At 40.1% G+C, this 20,001-nt stretch overlaps 5 protein-coding genes and 1 long non-coding RNA gene across 12 annotated transcripts in view; 3 read left to right on the top strand and 3 right to left on the bottom strand.

Moving 5' to 3' along the window:
* LOC111450047 (polyadenylate-binding protein-interacting protein 12-like) overlaps window positions 1-3,970 on the top strand; it is a 4,638-nt gene extending 668 nt beyond the window's left edge. Inside the window, exons 2-12 of one of the 3 annotated variants that reach the window (XM_023090190.1) lie at window positions 99-222; window positions 300-918; window positions 1,254-1,364; window positions 1,460-1,504; window positions 1,601-1,673; window positions 1,746-1,858; window positions 1,996-2,055; window positions 2,182-2,229; window positions 2,350-2,418; window positions 3,313-3,374; window positions 3,488-3,970. In XM_023090190.1, the coding sequence (XP_022945958.1) occupies window positions 349-918; window positions 1,254-1,364; window positions 1,460-1,504; window positions 1,601-1,673; window positions 1,746-1,858; window positions 1,996-2,055; window positions 2,182-2,229; window positions 2,350-2,418; window positions 3,313-3,374; window positions 3,488-3,545 (1,209 nt within the window). In that variant the 5' untranslated portion in view covers window positions 99-222; window positions 300-348 and the 3' untranslated portion in view covers window positions 3,546-3,970. Of the gene's footprint in view, window positions 1-16; window positions 223-299; window positions 919-1,253; window positions 1,365-1,459; window positions 1,505-1,600; window positions 1,674-1,745; window positions 1,859-1,995; window positions 2,056-2,181; window positions 2,230-2,349; window positions 2,419-3,312; window positions 3,375-3,487 lie in introns of those variants that run through there. The other 2 variants (XM_023090191.1, XM_023090192.1) reach the window with 2 other exon arrangements.
* Window positions 3,214-6,987, top strand: LOC111450049 (homeobox-leucine zipper protein ATHB-12-like). The gene is made up of 3 exons (XM_023090195.1): window positions 3,214-3,217; window positions 5,776-6,178; window positions 6,258-6,987. The coding sequence occupies exons 2-3, from the start codon at window positions 5,801-5,803 to the stop codon at window positions 6,582-6,584; spliced, it is 705 nt and encodes a 234-aa protein (XP_022945963.1). The 5' UTR covers window positions 3,214-3,217; window positions 5,776-5,800; the 3' UTR covers window positions 6,585-6,987.
* A 182-nt stretch (window positions 6,988-7,169) lies between these two features.
* LOC111450052 lies at window positions 7,170-7,368 on the bottom strand. Its single transcript, XR_002711752.1, has 2 exons — window positions 7,278-7,368; window positions 7,170-7,240 (listed from the first exon to the last, which is right to left on the bottom strand). It is a non-coding gene; the product is annotated as an uncharacterized LOC111450052 (long non-coding RNA).
* Window positions 7,369-7,447: 79 nt separating this feature from the next.
* LOC111450050 (ubiquitin-60S ribosomal protein L40) lies at window positions 7,448-9,192 on the bottom strand. The gene is made up of 5 exons (XM_023090196.1): window positions 9,002-9,192; window positions 8,802-8,888; window positions 8,151-8,253; window positions 7,778-7,844; window positions 7,448-7,684 (listed from the first exon to the last, which is right to left on the bottom strand). Exons 1-5 carry the CDS (start codon window positions 9,102-9,104, stop codon window positions 7,658-7,660), a joined length of 387 nt encoding a protein of 128 aa, XP_022945964.1. The 5' UTR covers window positions 9,105-9,192; the 3' UTR covers window positions 7,448-7,657.
* Window positions 9,193-9,577: 385 nt separating this feature from the next.
* Window positions 9,578-16,358, top strand: LOC111449473 (small G protein signaling modulator 2-like). 4 transcript variants are annotated; one of them, XM_023089382.1, is made up of 6 exons: window positions 9,578-10,029; window positions 10,175-10,336; window positions 10,784-10,919; window positions 11,033-11,082; window positions 14,387-14,440; window positions 14,570-16,358. In XM_023089382.1, exons 1-6 carry the CDS (start codon window positions 9,875-9,877, stop codon window positions 15,909-15,911), a joined length of 1,899 nt encoding a protein of 632 aa, XP_022945150.1. In that variant the 5' UTR covers window positions 9,578-9,874; the 3' UTR covers window positions 15,912-16,358. The 4 variants fall into 4 exon arrangements, with proteins under 4 accessions (XP_022945150.1, XP_022945147.1, XP_022945146.1 ...); XM_023089379.1 differs by lacking the exon at window positions 10,175-10,336 and having other exon boundaries at window positions 9,581-10,029; XM_023089378.1 differs by having other exon boundaries at window positions 9,899-10,336.
* Window positions 16,359-17,969: 1,611 nt separating this feature from the next.
* LOC111449472 (metal-nicotianamine transporter YSL3-like) overlaps window positions 17,970-20,001 on the bottom strand; it is a 4,355-nt gene continuing 2,323 nt past the window's right edge. For both annotated transcript variants that reach the window (XM_023089377.1, XM_023089376.1), the window contains exons 5-8: window positions 19,752-19,886; window positions 19,469-19,658; window positions 19,259-19,373; window positions 17,970-19,055 (exon numbers count right to left, since the gene is read on the bottom strand). In XM_023089377.1, the coding sequence (XP_022945145.1) occupies window positions 18,118-19,055; window positions 19,259-19,373; window positions 19,469-19,658; window positions 19,752-19,886 (1,378 nt within the window). In that variant the 3' untranslated portion in view covers window positions 17,970-18,117. The remainder of the gene's footprint in view (window positions 19,056-19,258; window positions 19,374-19,468; window positions 19,659-19,751; window positions 19,887-20,001) is intronic.

The following is a 20,001-nucleotide window of genomic DNA, read 5'->3' as shown; positions in this document are numbered from 1 at the left end:
CCCCCCCCCCCCCCCACCCTTACAACCCATTAACATTTTCTCTCTTGTTTTTTTCATAGCAACAACACCACCCTTACCTTTTCTTAATTCGCGCACAGGGGTTTTCCTTCTCTGTTCGATCCTCTTCAATTCTGCTTCTGCTCCCTCACTTCGATCTCCTGCTGCCTTCACTCCTTTACCAATGGAAATGTGTTAGATACATAACCCCTGCCCTCCCCTCAGGTAACACCCATCCCCCACTTCTTTCCCCGCTTTTTCGTTTTTCTCCTTTCTGATCATACGATTCAATTGATTTTCAGAATAACACTGCAAAACAACCGCCTTTTCACCCCTACTCTTTCTCTTATCATGGCGGTTCCTGAGAATGTTGGACCCAAAATCGGTTCTCCAAGTCAAACTTTGGAAAATACCATGGTTTCCTCCGATTCTAATGACCCCAACGATGTTGAGACTCAGAAGCCCAACAGCGATTCTACGGTCCCCATGAATGGAGAACCCGACTTTCATTCCAACGGCAATGATCACGATGTACAGATGAAGGCACAGCTTCAGGAGAGAGCAGCTACCGCTGCTTCCTTTTCACTTCCTTCAGTCAATTTCAAGCCTCAAATGCCTCAGATGCCCAACGGGTTTGAAGCTAATGCCCAGACGCTGATGGTGAAGTCTGCTGCCGGGTATGGGATGAATCAGAGGCCTAACGGAGTGATAAATGGAGCGGATGGAGGAGAAAACTTTAAGAGGGACATGAGCGATCTGGAGGACTTACTATCCAAATTGAATCCCATGGCTGAGGAATTTATCCCTCCTTCGCTTGCTAAAAATTTGTCTGGTTACTTCGGCGCTGGTGGGCTTGGGTATACTAACGACTTTCTATTGCAAGCTAATTCTGTCAACAACGAAGGGCATATGAATCGAAGGGTATGTGGGGATTTTGGATGATTTGAAAGACGTCGAACTGTTATTTATACTATTACTAAACTTTGAATGCCGTGCACCTCGCTTTGATTTCTGTACTACAAAAACCCTCAAGATTACATGATGGTTTTGTAGGGTCGGGTGTTGGAGTTTTTGAACATTGAAGTGTTTTTTTTTTATTTTGTAGTGCTGTTAACCTGCTAGAAGAGCAGCTTGATTATGTATTATTTGATTGCACATTTTAGCACCTATAGATTTTAGAGAAATCTATTTTGTGTTGAATGAATCTACTATTGATTTGGTTTCTCTTGTTTGTTTCCTTTATTCTTTTCGCTTAGAAGAAGAATGGTTTTAGCCAAGGGAGAAGGAGGATGAATAATAAGATGAATGCGGTGAAGAGGGATGAGATGACCCGGAGGACGGTCTATGTATCAGACATCGATCAGCAGGTAAGAGACCTCCATTTCCAAAACTCCCTTGATTATATGCCTTGCACTTCTCCTTTTTGACCAATCCATTTTTGGACCATGGAATTGCATTGTAGGTGACTGAAGAGCTACTTGCTACTGTCTTTGCTGGCTGTGGAGAGGTAGCGGGTTATTCTCTTTCCTTTCATTTGATCTGTTTTTTTTTTTTTTTTTTTTTGGCATTTTACTGCTAGCTTAATGTGATGTATCTTCAATAGGTTGTTGACTGTCGTATCTGCGGTGATCCCAACTCCATTCTTCATTTTGCCTTCATTGAGTTCACGGATGAAGGTACACTCCCAAGCTCAGTATATTTAGATGTATTTCCGACTATATCATATCTAATTTGCTTCATGCTAGCAGAGGGTGCAAGAGCTTCCTTGAGTCTTTCAGGGACAGTTCTTGGTTTCTATCCAGTTAGAGTGCTGCCCTCAAAAACTGCCATAGCACCTGTCAATCCTGACTTTTTACCCAGGGTAATTAACCGTCTTCAATGTCACTCCGTCATTTTTTTTTATCCATTCTAATTTGTTCCTAGCAATGCTATCAACTCATTTTAATTTATTGTACTTCTTTTCTTGAAACTGATTTTCTTGTGTTTTATTGTTTCTAGTCGGATGATGAACGTGAGATGTGCTCAAGAACTATCTATTGTACAAATATTGACAAGAAGGTAGGGCAAGTGAAAAACTTTCTGAATGAATTTGAGAACTGTGTTTTTGGAAGAGGAGAGAATGAATGAACTTAAATATGCTCGATTGTTATATTGATTGTTTTCATGGCATGTGATGTCATGTAGGTTACTCAAGCAGAGGTCAAGCTGTTCTTTGAATCACTATGTGGAGAGGTCTGTTCTTCTTCGTTTAACAGATGTCTTATTTCTTCGGAATTTTATTTGATTCTCTTTACAGCGCTTTTATGTTTTCTGGTTGTGGCTTAATCTACGTAATCTGTTAACCTTGTGTAGGTTCAGCGCCTTAGGCTACTTGGAGATTATCATCATTCCACTCGTATAGCTTTTGTTGAGTTTACCATGGTAATCTTGTTCACTTCCGTTGATTTTATTGCTTTTTTTTTTTTTTTTTTTTTACACTTCTTTCTTCTTTTCCTTTTGTGGGGGTGGGGGTTGGAGATTGAGCATTAGAGAAGTGATGAGGATGGACATGGTTTGCCTTTTCAACTATTAGAGGGGTGGTGAGGATGAATTTGGTTTGCTACTTCCTAACCCAGAAGAAACTCACGCCAAAACGGGGGTGACGGCAAGCAAGACAAACTTGCCTAGTTTGATTGACTTGATTAATGAACAGCCATCAATTCAAATTCTGGATTTTTGAACCGAGAGAGATCAAGAATTCTCACTATTTCTTAGATCCATGGATCCAATTCAATTCAGTGGGATCTTTCCTTCACATTTTTTTGATCAAGAACAATTATCAACTAAATCTGATGTGTGGTTCTTGCATTTACCATCCATCAATGCATCTTTGCTTTTATGGGGTACAGAATGCATTTAGAGTACTGCTTTACTTGTTATATCTATATGTAAACTTAATAATGGATGTGGTTTGCCTTATCAACAAGTCTGTTGTGATTCTTGTAGTTATCATTCACCAATACATCGTTAGTTTTGTGGCATATAGAATGGAGAGCACTTGAGTGATGGCTTTAAGATGCTGCATTCACATCTGTCGAGCAATTTCTAATATCTTTGTAATGCATATATCATCTATTAAATCGTCAAAGATTGATTGTTTTTCATTTGAGTGATTATTGTTTTTCATGTTTGTGAATAACAAAGCATTAGCTATGCCCTAAAAGACTTTCTAGAGACATGGGTGTTTACCCATGCAGTTACATGAATGAAGTCGTGTTTGGCTGTAACTTCACCATGACTTTGCGTAACAGTATTGCATTTATTTTTAATTTGCAGGCTGAGAGTGCAATTGCTGCACTTAATTGCAGTGGAGTGGTGTTGGGTTCCCTGCCAATAAGGTTAGTATAGCTTGTTCTTGTTTCCTTTTCTGGTATTGGGTATTTTGAGAAACGTGTTGTGATTTTGTTTGAAGGAGTAAAACCGTTTTGATTCTTATGGGTTTTGTTTTCAGGGTAAGCCCATCAAAGACCCCAGTTCGCCCTCGCTCTCCTCGTGCCCAGCTGAACTGATGCTCCCTGCTTCTATCCCATGTGGGCCTAGTGCCCAATAGATATATTTATATATATATATATATTGCATATATATATTATGGTTATAGAGATATGTCCAAAGGGGTTGTGGGGTTTGGTGGTGCATGATCCTCTGCAGTGGAGTTGAGTTGGTACCTTTTGGTGTACCTAGAACTAGGTGTTGTTGGTGAATGAGATATTTGTCTAGTTTTTTTTTTTTTTTTTTTAATTTTTTTTAATTTTTTTTTTTATAGAGTGGATGGCATTTTGAGGCTCGTAGTCGTTTATCTGTGACGATGTTATGATGGATGGACTGATGGATTCTGTAGGGTTGGTCCCTGGGAACACTTGGAACTTGCTTTCAATGTTTCTAACTGGAAACTCTCTTAATCAACCTCCTCGCTTTAGTCATTTGTTTTTGATCATCTACATTCTGCATTCTGGATGCTGTGTGTTTGTGTTTTTTCATTATCATTCTGCTGCTACATAGTTAGCACATAGAGATGGTAGATGGTAGATGGTAGATGCAGATGCATAACCCAGGAGACAGAAGTTGATAGGGAAAACAGTGATGGAACTTTCCCTGAGAGTTCACGTGTTGGTTGGTTCAATGTTTTTTGTTGAATTGTTGGTGAAAGGAATATGGTGCGCAGGGTTGGAGTTGGTTTGAATCAAGTTTAGGAAAATGAAGAGTTTGGTGAAGGTGGGTTGAAGCTGAACCTAACATCCATGTGTATTTCTCAATTTGTTGAGGCTGTTTGGTAGGTGGGAATGCTTTATTAAGCCGAAGATAGAAAGCAGTGAGCAAACTAAAGTTGAATGTGAAGAAGACGATGAAAGAAAGTAAGTAAGAAGGAATGGAGGAGGAATAAAGAGGAGAAAAGAGAAGAAGAGATGTGGGGGCATTTCTGGAACCTCAGTTCAGGGTAAGCCGGAGCGGGGGCAGAGGATTATAATGGTTGGACCCCCTACTCCTCCCTCCTCCTCGGATTCCTTGACGAGCTTCATAAACAGGAATCACAAACCGCCGCATACCCCTTCCGGATATTAGCCTGTTCTACACCGACCAAGATGCCCTCACCACGTTGGAAGGCATTAGCCCCCACGTCGTGATGGGTTTTCTTGTTGCCGGAGAGGTTGATGAGGAAGAGGATGGTAATCGGAAAACGGGGATTGGGGTTGGGGTAGAGGCTGCAGCGGCGGCGGAGGAGGGAGGCTTCGAGCAATGAAGAACATGGATTTTCAGAACTCATTCCTTCTCACAGAAACTTCACTCCAATCTCCTACCCAGTAACTAATTATCTTATCTTCATTCAATGCAATGCCTACGCTTCAAAGCGTGATGCTTTATCATTCATTTTGAAATCAATTTTGAAACCATCACTAAGTTCCCTCGAAGTATTAGCCAGCCAAAGCTTCAAAATTCAAAGCCACCTTCTCCTGCTGCCTACAAGACCTTACTACCAAACTAAGCTATCTTTCTTTTTCTTTTTCCTTTTCTTTTTTTGGGTGTTTCCCAAAACGGCACCCTGACACTCAGAAATTTCATTGGTTCGTTGTATCAAAGGAGATTGTCAGCGTCATGAACTCGCAAGGGCCGTGGCGTGCAAGCCATGTCCTTTTATGAATAAACAAGAAACCAATTTATACCTTACGCTCACTGCTAAATATGGCAATCCATCGCCGTCTTGGATCCCCAAATTCCACTGCTTTGTGCCGTGCCATCCATCAAACACCAGCCAAAAGCCAAAGCCGCCTCTTCCCTTTGTAAATATGCTATGGATTTGACAACAATATCCACAATACCTTCACTTCGTCTGTATTTGGCCACACACAGCCATAGCCAATCCCAGATATTAGATCTCATTCAAACTGAAATTAAAGGCTCTGATTGAAATTCATCACTACGATATTTATGCAAGACACAGCAGATATTTGTGCCCGTGTAAAAGGAAAGGGGTTCAATGCATGGGAAGCTAGCTAGGCCAGGATAAGCATGTAGTGTAGTGCCTTTATAGCAAAAGGTTTTGAAGAAGAAAAAAAAAATATACTGTAGAGGGTGGTGGTGGCGCTTAGTTTTGAAGCTGAAAAGGGAAAAATGGATGCAGACGACCACAGGACATGGGCTGGAAAAAACCACACGCTATTGAGCTCCATTGGTTTCCATGCAAACATTTGTTGTTTCACACTTCCCCCTATAAATATATTCTTATCTCTAATCCTTTCCGAGAGAGCTTGTAGTTTCAACAAAAGTTATGGAGAGACCGGAGTACATCAAAATACAAAATTTGGAAGTAGCCTCTTCGCAGACATGTCCAACTCCTAGGAGGAAGAAGAAGAAGAAGAAGAAGAGCAACAACATGAACAAAAGAAGGTTTAGTGATGAACAAATCAGGTCACTGGAGTCCATATTTTATTCATCGGATTCAAAGCTTGATTCGAGGAAGAAGGTGCAGCTGGCAGCCGAGTTGGGACTCCAACCTCGCCAGATTTCTATATGGTTTCAGAATAGAAGAGCAAGATGGAAGTCGAAGCAGATGGAGAACGATTTCAGGAGCCTCAGAGCTAGTTATGATAATCTAGCGTCTCAGTTTAGAACTTTACAGGAAGAGAACAACTCCTTGCTCTCACAGGTACCATAAACTCCTTTTTCCATTTTCATCAGTTCATCATGAACTGTAGTGGTAAGCACTCCCCCGGTATTTGAAACAGTTGCAAAAGTTAGGCGAGCTTGTTCAAGAAGAACCTGGTGAGGGATGTTATTCCACTAATTTTGGAAAAAACGCTGATGAGAATCAAGCAAAGCTAGAAATCTTAGAAGATGAACCGGAACAGAATGGAGTCACGTATTTGAACAACAATTCAAAGACTGAGAATGGAGGAGGACATCAAGCGACCCATTTGTTGGAAGGCAGAAGCAACGGCAATAGCCACAGTGAGGAGCAAGTATGGTGCGATTTTGAGTCGGATGGTGGTGTCATCTTTGAATATCAGCCGTGTAGCAGTTTGCACTTGCAGGGGCTAAGTTTCTGGGGATGAGACGATTCCAGAGAAAACTAGGCTACATCCACTTAGAACTAAACCTCGTGTAGCAGTCTGCAGTGCCTAAATTTGCAGGGATGACAAAGGATTCCAGAGTTAACTAAAAGTGGCTCACAAATATTGGTCTTAATACTGCTAGGTCCGGTCTTATTACTATCAGATTGGCTCCCCGAACAACTTGAATTCTAGGTGCCATCTTTCCATGGCTTTACATCTTCACAAAGAAACTGTTCCCTCAGCTCATCGGTTTAGCTAACTGCTTGACATTAAAGATTGCCAATTAGAGTTGGTTAATATGAACTAATCCAAGAAACTGGAGACTTGCTAGTTGCTTTGTAACACATTTACTATGAATCCAAGTTCCCATGGTAGCTGCACTCAAGAGTTTTGCATGGACAAAGCAAGTAGAATGTTTTAATCCCTTGTTTGTGCACTTACAAAAGAAACAAACAGAAGAAAAAATGGACGTTCAATGCTTTCAGATGCATCAGTGCATTAAAGAAACCAGCTTCATTCCTGGGATCTCTTATGAACGTGTTTGTCATCATTTTGAAAGAATTATGCTACGATAGTATTATTATGAAGGTGTTTATATATCATCGTCCGAAAGGACTTCCAACTGAACCAGAATTGGACTCAACCATCAGCCATATCTTCACCAAGAAATGAAGCCATCGGCAAGATCAGTACCTGATCCCCAATCTTCATGTAGTGGCACGTTTTAGTATACTTTGAATTATTGTATAGTTGCTTCTTCCCAAAGCCCAATCACAGTCAAAATGTATTATCGATTATTTTAGATGGTTGTCCCAATATTTAGCATTCTAGTTACTTGTTAACAGTGGGAAAGAGTCCAAAAATGAGCTGTTAATGGGAAATAAAATGACCGAAGATTTGGTACTCCAAAGTCAATAACAAAACATACCATAACTGAGAATGTCGCAGAAACAAAAATTACAACAATTCCAACTCCTAATGAGTGTTAACCAAAGAGTTCTGAGCATAAATGCACCCAAAAATAAATAAAAACATAAACTTTTGCATAGCTTTCCTGTCTCGAAATCAATGGTCTACTTGATCTTCTTCTTTGGCCTCAACTGCAAGTCAATGATTAACCCAAAAAGGTTATAAGTAGTGGCAGCAAGATTTACAGATTTATCAGAAAATTACACCAGGAAACAATAAATTACCTGGTTGCTGTGTCCACACTTCTTTTTCCTGCAGTTGACAGCACGAGGGTGCAGGCGGGCATAGCACCTGTTGTAATACAATTGTACGTGAGAAACCTTTGATAATGATTAAGAAGAAAGCCACCACAAACGTACGTATATAAATTTTAACTCTAATGCAACGTTTTGGCTTCTAAAGACATAGGATGTTGATACACTTAATTGGAAATTGAACCAATGCTAAAGAAATTAAAACAGAAAAGGTATGGATAACCACCCAACACATACCAACTCCGAGTATAATTTTAATTGCAAAACAAAACCACAAACCCCTCCATCTTGAAGAACCGATCGGAACATCTTTATATAAATAATGAAAAGTATAGAAGCTTACTTGCGGCAGATCATCTTGTCCTGATTGTACTTCCTAGCCAAAGCCATCAAAGAGGGCTCAATAATACCACCACGAAGCCTGAGCACCAAGTGCAGAGTTGACTCTACAAGGAAGAGAAAAATGATGGATGCAATTTTCACTTTTTAGAACACTGCACTAATCTAAGTCATCAGGAGGCGTTTTAAATACATCCCTAAATTTTGGAATAAATCATTGTTTAGAGACCTATTAATACCAAAAGATCCTATTCGCAATATTATATAACTGTGAAGTATGAACTAACTCAAATTCTTTATTTGCTTCGCAACCAAAGTAGATAGCTGCAAGTTTGAAAACATTTTCAGATGGTAATTGAGCACATCCTAGCTCTTTACAAGAATCAGAAAGTGTAACTTGACGATGTCAGAACGGAAACTCCACAACCAGTTTCGAGTCTCACAGGTGTCACATGACATACAAAACGCTAATCAACAGGCAAAGCATGTATTCAAACTAAAACCAAGACGGTCGCAAAATAAGATTTACAGATAAACCAAACCCAGTGGATGAGATTACCTAATCAACAAATAATTCGCTATTTTCTCAAATTTTATTAGCACGATTTATTTTTCTAAATAGGAAAGAGAATACAATGAAAGGCATAGCACCAACCCTTCTGGATGTTGTAGTCGGCGAGAGTTCGCCCATCCTCAAGCTGCTTCCCAGCGAAGATAAGCCTCTGCTGGTCCGGAGGAATACCTGAAACATGCACCGCGAATCATTAAAATCCAAAACAGATGCATTAAGAACGATGAAAAGAAGAAAAAGAAACATTGCTTAAAAAAGCAGATAATTTAGGAAAAAAATCGAACCTTCCTTGTCCTGGATCTTAGCTTTGACATTGTCGATGGTGTCGCTGGACTCAACTTCCAACGTAATCGTCTTCCCAGTAAGGGTTTTGACGAAGATCTGCATCCTGTCGTGTCGTCGTTAAGGCTCTCTCTGGTTTGCAACTCTGCCTTTGCGACACTTACCTCCTCGTTGGAACGGCGATTACAAGCCCATTTTATATGGTTTTGAATTAGGGTTTTGTAGGGATGGGTGTTTGGGTGCAGGATTACCGTATCCCAATTGTGTCTGATTCTCTTATGTTTGGGTACGTATTTCACAAATCTAAGCCCAAATCAAAGTCATCAAGAGGCCACGTTGAGGATGCAGAATGGGGTCCGTTGGCCCAACCTCGGGATAATTTCAGCCCAGTGTTGAGGAGTTAGATGTTAAAGTAACAAACGAATTAAAAAAAGATATATATTTCTTTGAATGATTAATGTTTTAATTAAATGAATGTTTAGTACGTTGATTTGCAAAGATGATTGAAATAGAAAATTTGGGAGGTTAGGGGATGAGGTGGCAGTGAAGATGAGCAAAAGAAAGGGTTTAAAGGTAAAAAAGTGGGGGCAGGGATGAGACACTTGACGGAGTAATCCACTTCTGAGTGTTTCTTCTTCTTCTTCGTCTTCGTCTTCGTCTTCGTCTTCGTCTTCTTCTCTCTCCTCCTTTTCTGCATCTAGAGAGAGACAAAGCGGCATATACAAAAGGAACTTGCTCTCCTTCCCTTCTCGTACGTGGAAAAAGCCAACTCCATGCTCTTGGCCCCCAACCATACTTCAAGCCTCTCTTAGATTCATTCTCCTAAAGGATAACCCATTGCCAACGAAGCTCCGATCTGCATCTTCTTCCCCTCTATGATCGCCTCCGGCACCGACATCGCCCGCTCCTTCGGCGTCGGCGGCGGCTTCGTCTCCCGGATGATGGCGGGGGCACGGCCGAATGCAGCCGTCGCGGTCACGGCCTTGGCGGGCCTCGCTGTGGTCGTCGTTCTCTTCTACTCTGCCAGTAGGTAAAACCCATAGCAATCTTTTCTTCCCACAATTTCACATTCATCTCTAAGGGGGCCACAAAGAAGGGGTTCATTCGCTAGTAAACAGGGGAATTTACCAAACCCCAATTCCTTTATGCCCACTAGTCAATTTTCCATAGATGAGAGCTCTTAAACAAACTCCAACTCCATCGTCTCCGGATCCGAATTCCAATTCTCCTCCTTCTTCATCTTCCTTGTCGTCAGCCTCGTCGTCATGGGTTCATTTGCGTTCGGTTCTATTCGTTGTTACTTCTTCTTCACCGGCTTCTTCTTCCTCCTCTGATCGGTGAGTCTCTCTTTCCTTCCTCTTTTGCTTCCCATTTCTCTTATTCAGCTCAAAATTAAGCATAAACCTAGTTTTCGACAGGGATCTTGGCCATTTCGGGTTTTGGTCGTTTTTCTAGGGTTGATCTTTTGCTCAATCTAGGTGTTTAGGTCGTCTCAGTACCATGTCTCCTTTACATTTCTGGAGTATCTAGTTTCCTTCACATTTAGGTTCCTTTCTTACATTGTGAAGTTACTATCTAAATCTCCAGTTTGCTTCGGTTATTCAGAGTACTTTATCATTTTAGGCATCTTTTTATTTTTCAGCTGTAACTGGTGAATTATTAGTGTCATTGTCCTCCTTAGAAGGAGGTACATATATAGGTAATTGTGTATCGTGCTGAGGGTATTCCATTTCATTGGATAAATTTAAAAATGAATTGACTTCGCTGTATTAACCATGTCTTAGGGGACGCCTTAAATCGCCTTGGTCACGCAAGAAAAGAAAGCACGCACTTTCACCGCAACAATGGAGGAGTTTGTATACGCCAGATGGGAAACTTCGAGATGGCGGCCTTAAGTTTTTAAAAAAAGTTCGGAGTGGAGTGAGTATAAATCCTTTTGTCTCGTGCATTTTCTATCCAGCGTTGAATAAGTTTCTTCTTTCATAACTTTGAGGTACTTACCCATTAGATTTTGATCTGATGATGTCTACCAGGGTGTAGATCCAAGTATTAGAGCAGAGGTCTGGCCATTCCTTCTTGGAGTGTAAGTGAATCCCCAGCCCCCTTCTTTTCGTGATCTTGCATATGCTTATTCTCTTGTTTTATGTACAAAATATTTTAGTTCTTTAGTCCATGAGGGATATGGCTAGAATGCTGATTCTTCTGGCTCCTATCAAGTGCATCATCTTAAACCAAATATATGAGCTATTTTAACTCAGAACCTCAGATTGTGTGACCAATGTAATCTTAATGAGCTTGAAAATATCTAGGCTGGCTTGTTGATCTTTTCCAAAGTTTCCCTCTCTAAAGGTTTTGGAGTTAAAAACATAAATTTCTTGCTCTTGGGTCTTGTGTATAGATTTGTATGGTCTTCTCTACATTGCTCTTTTATCCTTACAATCATTGTTTGTGGGCAAGAAAGGAGTGATTTGATGCACAAGTTTCTTTCCATCTAGTTCATTGTTTATTTATTTTATTTTTTGATCAATAACCGAGCTTTCATTGATGGAAAAAAATAAAGAATCGTAAGGGAATACAAAAGGGGAGTCCACAAAGGGAAAAACACCACAAGTAGGGCCTCAAGTCAAGCAAAATAAGACCTGAAAGTTAATTGTAAAAAGGTTTTGCCACCAAAGCCAAAGATAAACATCGACTTTAACAAGGGACCAACGGTGATCTCTAAAGTCCTCAAAAAATTCTACTGTACCTCTCTCCTCAAAGTTAGAACACATCCCAACTTGCCACAAAAACTTTCCTTTCTTGGAAAAAAAAAGATGAAGAAGGAACTCCTTGATCATCTCTTCTTGCTTAGCCAAAACGTGTCTATCTAGTTCATTATTATTGCTATTATACCATCATCATGATTTTTAAGATCTCATCCTCTTCTTATTGCATATCCGTGCCAGTTAGATGTCTCTTGGAGATTCACCCCTAGTTAGCATCCCTTTCTCTTACTAAGCACTACGCATCCGATCTGTATTTTATAATAGCAACGAGTCTCATGCCCCAATATACATAGAAGGTTGTCCTGGCATGTCTGCAATACTGAAGTATAATGAAGGTTGGAAGTTCTGCTTGTTGTTCACACGATCACGATGTTTTGGAATCGATGATCTGCGATAATTGGAGAGACTATGTTACTAGGTTTGTATCACGCAAACATTGAAGGGTGTAGAGCCATTCCTGCATAAGAAAAAAAGATGGCAGTAAAATTTTCTTTTGTAAAACGGGAGACTCAAGAAATTTAAAATTTAAATATGCATTCAAAACTGACACAAGAAAGATAATATTCGAGCAATAGCATTTAAAATAATTATGTAATGACAAGAAAGAAGATGACTCGATTTGAAGGGCACCCCCTGCAGGTGCACGGCTCCGCACGCTCCTGTCATCAATAGTGGTCTACACTCCATCTGGAAAAAAAATAGAATAACATGGGATGAGTATAAAATACTCAGTAATCAACTTACTTGTAGGCTCTTGTCAGACTTAATCCTACACACAAAAACATGGTTATGTGCTCATAGCGGTAGCCAAACTGTGGCTTAACGTCTATACCAAATTTTGTAGGTCGCTGTGTAACTAACTTTCAGCATACCTCCTTTAAGGAGTACTCAATCCCTCTCAGGTTCACAACCTAGGGTTTTTTGTTTCCTCTTGGCTCTAGGTTTCATCTATGTCTAGGTCCTTCGTCAGTCTTGCGCAAAGTGTGCCTCGAGTCGTTTGGCCAATGGAAAGGCCCTAAGGTAATACTCATAAGTCCAGGAGGAGCCCTTTTTGCTCTGAACGGTGACTGTACTCCATACATGTCTACCTACTGAGCTTTAATCAGTGGATTCTCCTTAGTGGTGCCGGCAACATTTACCTGTTCCTACGATTAGTAAACTACATGTCACTATGCCCTTTCTAGGCTGGAACAGTAAACTACCTCCTCATGTACCCTCATTGAGTTAGAACAGTAAAAGTACCTGCTCATGTACCCTCATCGGGTTAGAATAGTAAAACTACTTGTCACTACGCCACTTAGGCTGGAACAGTAAAAAGGCCATGACTCTCCCCACTAGGCACCACCGTAAGTACTTCAGTAGTATACCCTCTATGACTCCCGAAATCCTCTATGGGTGACAACTAAGTCATGTGTAACAAGTAGACCCTAACCACTGTTGGTTAGTTCACAAATAGGGGCTATGCCCTATCCGTTCCTACAAGGTACCTAGTCAATCGAAGGAGGCTATGGAATTCATGACTAAGTACTAGGACCAAAATACATGAAACAGTAACTCATAGTCTATGGATACCACGATAGCCAGCACTCTGACACATAGCAATAGTCAAATTCATTACTGGGCAATAACTGGTTATCCAAACCCTAAATCATGCATAATAAACGTAGGAAGGCATACAACATGTCAGTCATGCTCATGAAGTGATAATGATCAAACTTCAACAATCTGGAAAGCATAAAAGCCTAATGATCTATCTGAGTTCACAACCATGCGAGCGGAAGCTGTATAGATGTAAGTAGGACTTTTTTTAAACTTTTCACATTATCTAATCCAAGTTATCATTAAACTAGGTCGAACTAGGCTCCTAAACATAATACTCAATCATTGTCTTCAATCCTAATCGACTTGCTCCATATGGTTATTTAGTTGATTGTATACTTCCTGAGCTTGTTTCGGGTCTTCGAGGATATTCCAAATTTCTCCAAAATTCCTCAATATAAATTAAATAAAAAGAATAACACTAGTGAAATTGACTAGCTTCAAATTTGTTAAAAAAGAAAGGAATGTGGGTCATCTTCTCCAACTTGCGTGCTTGCCATTCTGCTTTCCTTCCTCTTTTTTTTTTTTTTTTTTTTTAATCTTTTTATAAAAAAGATCTTTTATTTATTTTCTACATACAGTTTATAGTCTTTTAGGCTGGGTTTCGTCTACACCTGCCCCTAGGTTGTTTGCCTTTTTTGTCGTAATACATTCACCATTTCTTACCAAAAGAAAAAACTGTATACATATTTTGAAGATTCATGTCATGCTATATATGCCTGCTGTACTACTGTGCTATGTGTTTGTGATGCTTGGTATTGTTCAAAATCGTGCTGTGTGCAAAATGTGTATTGACATGACTACTAATGTATACAGTTTTTTCTTACCAAAAGAAAAAACTGTATACATATTTTGTTAACTTTTCTATAGGATTAGTCATAGCGACACCCTCATTTTGAAGATTCATGTCATGCTATATATGCCTGCTGTACTACTGTGCTATGTGTTTGTGATGCTTGGTATTGTTCAAAATCGTGCTGTGTGCAAAATGTGTATTGACATGACTACTAATGTTTTCAACAGCTATGACTTGACCAGTTCTGAAGAAGAAAGAGATGCTGTAAGAGTACAGAAGAGGTATATGTCAAGTGCTAATATTATTTAATTCTATTTTTCTTGGATAAGTTGGTGGGGGGTATTTTATCCACCTATAGCTGTGCTCTGAGTTGGCAGTTTAAACTTTAAGGTGGTACATATATAATGCAGGAAAGAATATGAAAGGCTTCGCAAACAATGCCGATCTTTACTGAAGTTTGGGGATGAGAGTATAAAGTTGAATGATGATGATATGAACTGCCACAAGGAGGGGGTCATTCAGCATGCTGCTCATGGTGATGACTCTTCAATGAACTGCTGCAACAAGGAGGGGGTCATTCAGCATGCTGCTCATGGTGATGACTCTTCAATGAACTGCTGCAACAAGGAGGGGGACAATCAGCATGTTGCTCATGGTGATGACTCTCCTAGTTTGGGAGATGTGATAAGTGCTAGAGAATCAATTTCTAGTGATGAAAGGGGTTTAAACTCGGGGGTTTTGTTGGAAGAGGATGACAGTTCTAGAGGGATGACAAATGCTGATGCTTCTGTTCTAAATACTGAATCATCTGACTCAGATTCGTCTGGGGATCCTGAAGTTAGTCATACATTCCCTTCCTCTGATGGTAGAGAAGATAATGATCCTGATTTCACCTCCAAAAATTTGTCTCCCTTGGTTGAGGTTACATCCAAATTTCGCAGTAATGAAGACTTCACAACATGGCAGCGGATCATCCGTCTTGATGCAGTGCGTGCAAATGCAGAATGGATAGCATATGCACCATCCCAAGCAGCAGTATCGGATGATAAGGCTAGGCATTTGGCTGAGGTTGTTGGTTTGAAAGATTACGATCACCTAGAGTCATCCAGGATCTTTCATGCTTCTAGGTTGGTCACCATTCTTGAAGCATATGCTCTTTATGATCCTGAAATTGGGTATTGCCAAGGAATGAGTGATCTGCTTTCTCCTATAATTACCGTGATAACTGAAGATCATGAGGCATTCTGGTGCTTTGTAGGGTTCATGCGGAAAGCTCGGCATAATTTTAGGCTTGATGAGGTTGGGATTCGAAAGCAACTGAACATTGTATCTAGGATCATCAGGTTCAAGGACTCTCACCTTTACAGACACCTGCAAAATCTCGAAGCGGAGGATTGCTTTTTTGTTTATAGGATGGTTGTGGTACTCTTTAGAAGGGAATTAACATTTGAACAGACACTGTGCCTATGGGAGGTGATGTGGGCTGATCAGGCAGCTATTAGAGCTGGTGTAGGTAAATCAGCTTGGAGCAGGATTAGGCAACGAGCCCCACCCACGGAGGATCTGCTGCTCTACGCAATTGCTGCCTCGGTATTGCAGAAGAGAAAGTTGATTATAGAGAAATACAACAGCATGGACGAAATAATAAGGGAGTGTAACAGTATGGCCGGGCAACTTGATGTATGGAAACTATTGGACGGTGCTCATGATTTGGTGGTGACCCTCCATGAGAAGATAGAAACCTCGATTTAACGAGTAAATGCCCAATTGTTGGGTTGTTGGTTTACGTGCCATTCTTCCTGGACCCGTATCTAGGCTTCTGCTCAGAGAAAGTGCAGCTCTCTTGGCTCTTATTCAAGGGGGTAGCCAGATGTTTCTTTTGCTCACATTCTTGTAGCTCACTCAAGCTCACTCAAGTTGTAGTGACGGATTTTAATGATGAATCACTATAATTTGCATAACATTGCATCCTCACCTTGATCTGTTTCAGAGTGGCTGCATAATAGCTGAAAATGGGAGTAGCCTATCGACAAGCACGAGAATGAATTTTGAAAAAGTAGAAAATATTAGGTCATTGGTGTACGTTTAGCTGGAGTAATAACTTCTGGTCTACATTGTTGGGTTGGTTTTTTTGTGAACTTGGTTCATGTAATCTGTTTCTAGTTAACCAAAGTCTATATTCAAGAATTTTAGTCGATATCTTTCCGAGATCAGATCTCTTAGTTCCTACCAAATATCTTGCAAAAATAAAAAAGTGTTTTGGATCTGCGTCATCAATGAAAGAGATGCCCAGAAGAAGCTCTGAACTCGTTCATGGGGTTTTGTTGAGCGTAGTCATAGTGTTGAGCTTAATAATATATGTTGTGATGAGTGGGAAAGATCAACTTGGGGATGTCTAAGTACATTGAGTTAATTATGCTAAGCAAGCTGAACTTTGCAAAAAACACGTTATTCGTGTGGGTCCAGCATTGTTATCTAGAGGTTGATGTCGAAGCAAGTAGAGAAACGTTGGAGATTTTCATTCACTGATGAAACACAAAGAAAAAGGATCTTGCTCCACCAACATTGGGTCAGTGCCTTCACACTCAAGTATTTGGTTAGCGAGTAGGAGAATGAACTGCCAGGAGCCTTAAATCAACGGTGAGTTGTTCCATCAACTGGGTAGGTGTTCTCTGCTTCTATTCACTTGAACTCGTTGTCCATTTGCTGAATTGTCCAAGCTTTATTCCTAAATCTAGTTTCTAGCCTTTGAGAAGTTCCATCTTGTGATTCTTCAAACTGATCATCTCTACTGCTAGCTAATCTTAAGTATAACTTGGCTCTTTATAAATTAAATTATGTTTCAATATCTTAACTATGCTTAGAAGTTCGTTTGTTTCACTTCATAGGGCTCAATTTTTGTTAGCTCTACCTCTTTGCCTTTGGCATCTAAGGTCAGTTGCGAGCTTTCTGCAGGAATTTGGTTGAGATTTTCTGTTTGACTCTATTCAGTATTCATCATTTAAACATTTTTGAAAAGAGGTTGACAAAGTAAATGAGTCATACCCTTCTGTGTCTTGCTGTTGCACTTCACCGCTTCTTAAAATGTGAGCCTTAGAATTATTGCCACTTCTTGAAGTGTGTGAGACAGAGCCTTCGAATTTAAAGCCATTGTCATCCACCGCATCTTATGTCGTACGTCTTATCTATGCTAAGTATTTGGTTGCTCACACGCAGTCAAGGATCCTTATCCACCAAACTCTTTTCTTTAGTTTAACAGTATGTGAGTAGTCTGCATCATTGTAATCGACATACTTTTCAAAAAGCTTCTTTCAATAAAATCAATGAAATAACCAATTCAACATATCAATGTTTTTAATTACTGAAGCTGAACATCAGTTGATTGACATAAATTCATTTCATTTTCTAAACGTCTCCATTGCTGCGAAGTTATCATTTGGCTGCGTTCCATCTGCTCAGTGATAGTCTTGCCATAGTAACCGGCAGTTTCCCTTTCCACAATGAGTTGCCTTCATGAAGTTCACGCTCTTTTCCCCTTGACATCAAAATAAACAGATTTTAGTCTAGGAGTATTCTAATTACAATTGAACAACATAAATGAAATGTCTTTGATTCAGTGATGGTGACTCATGCACTGATGAACTCAACGACAACAGGTCAATCATATATGGTGGGCACCGTGGAACCATGCTTCTATGTGAACGACTGGTTTTAAAATAAATTTGTTTAGTAGAGGAGGATAATACTTTGCAACAGTGTTATGAGAATGCATGCCAATATCAAGGTGAAGAATATGTTTTGTTGATGCAGTTTGATTCAATTCTTCCATAAAATATTTTATTAAGCTTTAATTAATACAGGAGGATACAACAAGAGTTTGCAGCTTCTCTACATCTTGAGTTATGCATAAAATTCTATCTATACTACAAAGTTTATATTTAATACTCTCTTTCTAGATTCAACTTTTACTGGAAGGGAAAAAGCTCATGCAGATTGGGGGATGGACCTTAGCTAAGGCAAGAATCGATGAAGGAAGAATCCATAAACCTTCTCCACATATCAAACCAGAGGCAACGGCTGGAACCATCAATCCTGCCTTTTGACTATTTAGATAGTGCCACACGAACACGATCAAGCTACCAATGCACATATCAATTGCGAAATATGCACCAACAAGGAAAGGCACAGCCATGGCCATCGGTAGTGGGATCCATTTACCAAACTTTGCAGGGATACAATCTCTCATCATGTTGGCTGCTATGGCAAAGCCGAAGAACCCATAACATAGCTGCAAGCAATGCTGGGGCAGAGCTGAGAAGCCTTCAACTCCTAGGATAGCCATGTTTCTGTATATGATGGCATATGGGACCTTATATTCACCATCTGGGTCGGCCAAATCAAAAGCCTTGTAGAATATAAAGAATGTGAGAGGAGCTACAATGCAGCCTACCGCTGTCCCAATAGCTTGGCTTACAAGCATGGATCTTGGAGATGTAAGTGTGAGATGGCCAGTCTTGAAATCATGCATCAAATCAGAGGAGATGGAAACAATAGACTTAATCAAACCACATCCCACAAGTCCTGCAACTACACCATCATTTTTACCAGCCATGGCAGCAAGCACGAACAGAGCCACTTTTCCGTAGTTATATGCCATATTCATGTCAGTTAGACCAGCACCATATGCATTGCAAAAGCTAAGAGAAGGCGCCAAAGTATAGGCAACAACTATGTAATACCATTTCACCTCCGGGAACATGATCGGGATTACGATGATAGAGACGATGGAGAAGCAGACGTACCCTATAACTGCCACCCATATTGGAATACCATCTCTTAAGAATACTTCATTTCGTCGATGATCATCAAAAGTTTGAACCAGGTTGTCATCCGGGACTGCATACATGTACGCACTATGTCATAATTAATTAAATGAAACGCGGAAATTGGCACATCTGCTACTATCCCCCGACACAAGTTGCAGCATTATGCACTATGCTTAGTGGACAGTGCTGCAAGTGGTGAGAGGTAACTTAGCTTCATGCTAAGATTGAGCAGACAAATTGAAGGAAACAACATATAGAATCATATCATTTTACATGTTTTGAGCTTCTTGTTGGTTGCTTTTGCATACATGCTCGAGGCAGTGAAATACAGAATCTTAAGGAAATGATAAAGCCCATCTCCAAGTATCAGAGCAATTGATACAAACACCTGTACCAAACAAGGGAACAAGAAAAATAATTCAGCATAGACTTCAATAATGATGTCCATGATGTCAAAGAAACGCCCCATTTCCTACTTCGTACCTTGTAACCATTGAGACTTTTCATACTGCTCTGTGGAAGAGATCCAGGATACCATTCCCCTTTAAGTTCCTCCATTAAGGGCCACATTATGCCCCAAGAAAGAATCGCACCGAGAAGCAACGACAAGTTCACAATATGGGAGCATATCATCCCTGCTCCAATATAAGTCAAGCTGAAATCAAAGTAGAACCTGCAAAATACTTGGGCAGTCAGTTTGAGGGAGAAAAACCAATTCCAAGTATGGAGAAAGAAGACGCAAAGGGGCAAGATGTTGAGCACCCACGAATTTTTCCAAGCTTTCAATCCAAATGTAGGAAACTGTGAGAATCCACATTTGTCTCCCCCAGAATAAAACCATTGAAAAAGAGCCCAGAGAAAACTGAATGAAAAGTACTTCATGAATCCATGAACCTGCTTCCTGGTATTAAAAAAAAAGAAAAAAAGCAGTTCTTTTGAGTTGATTTCAACTCAATTTCCGTACAATTAGGTTTTAAAGATTATACTTTGGTTAGGAGAAGATGGGGGGGGGGGGG

The sequence above is a fragment of the Cucurbita moschata genome, unplaced genomic scaffold, assembly GCF_002738365.1.
Source record: "Cucurbita moschata cultivar Rifu unplaced genomic scaffold, Cmos_1.0 Cmo_Scf00011, whole genome shotgun sequence".
In the NCBI taxonomy this organism is placed as follows: Eukaryota; Viridiplantae; Streptophyta; class Magnoliopsida; order Cucurbitales; family Cucurbitaceae; genus Cucurbita; species Cucurbita moschata.
Note: the sequence above shows the minus strand (reverse complement) of the source record. Positions and strands in the feature narration are given on the sequence as shown.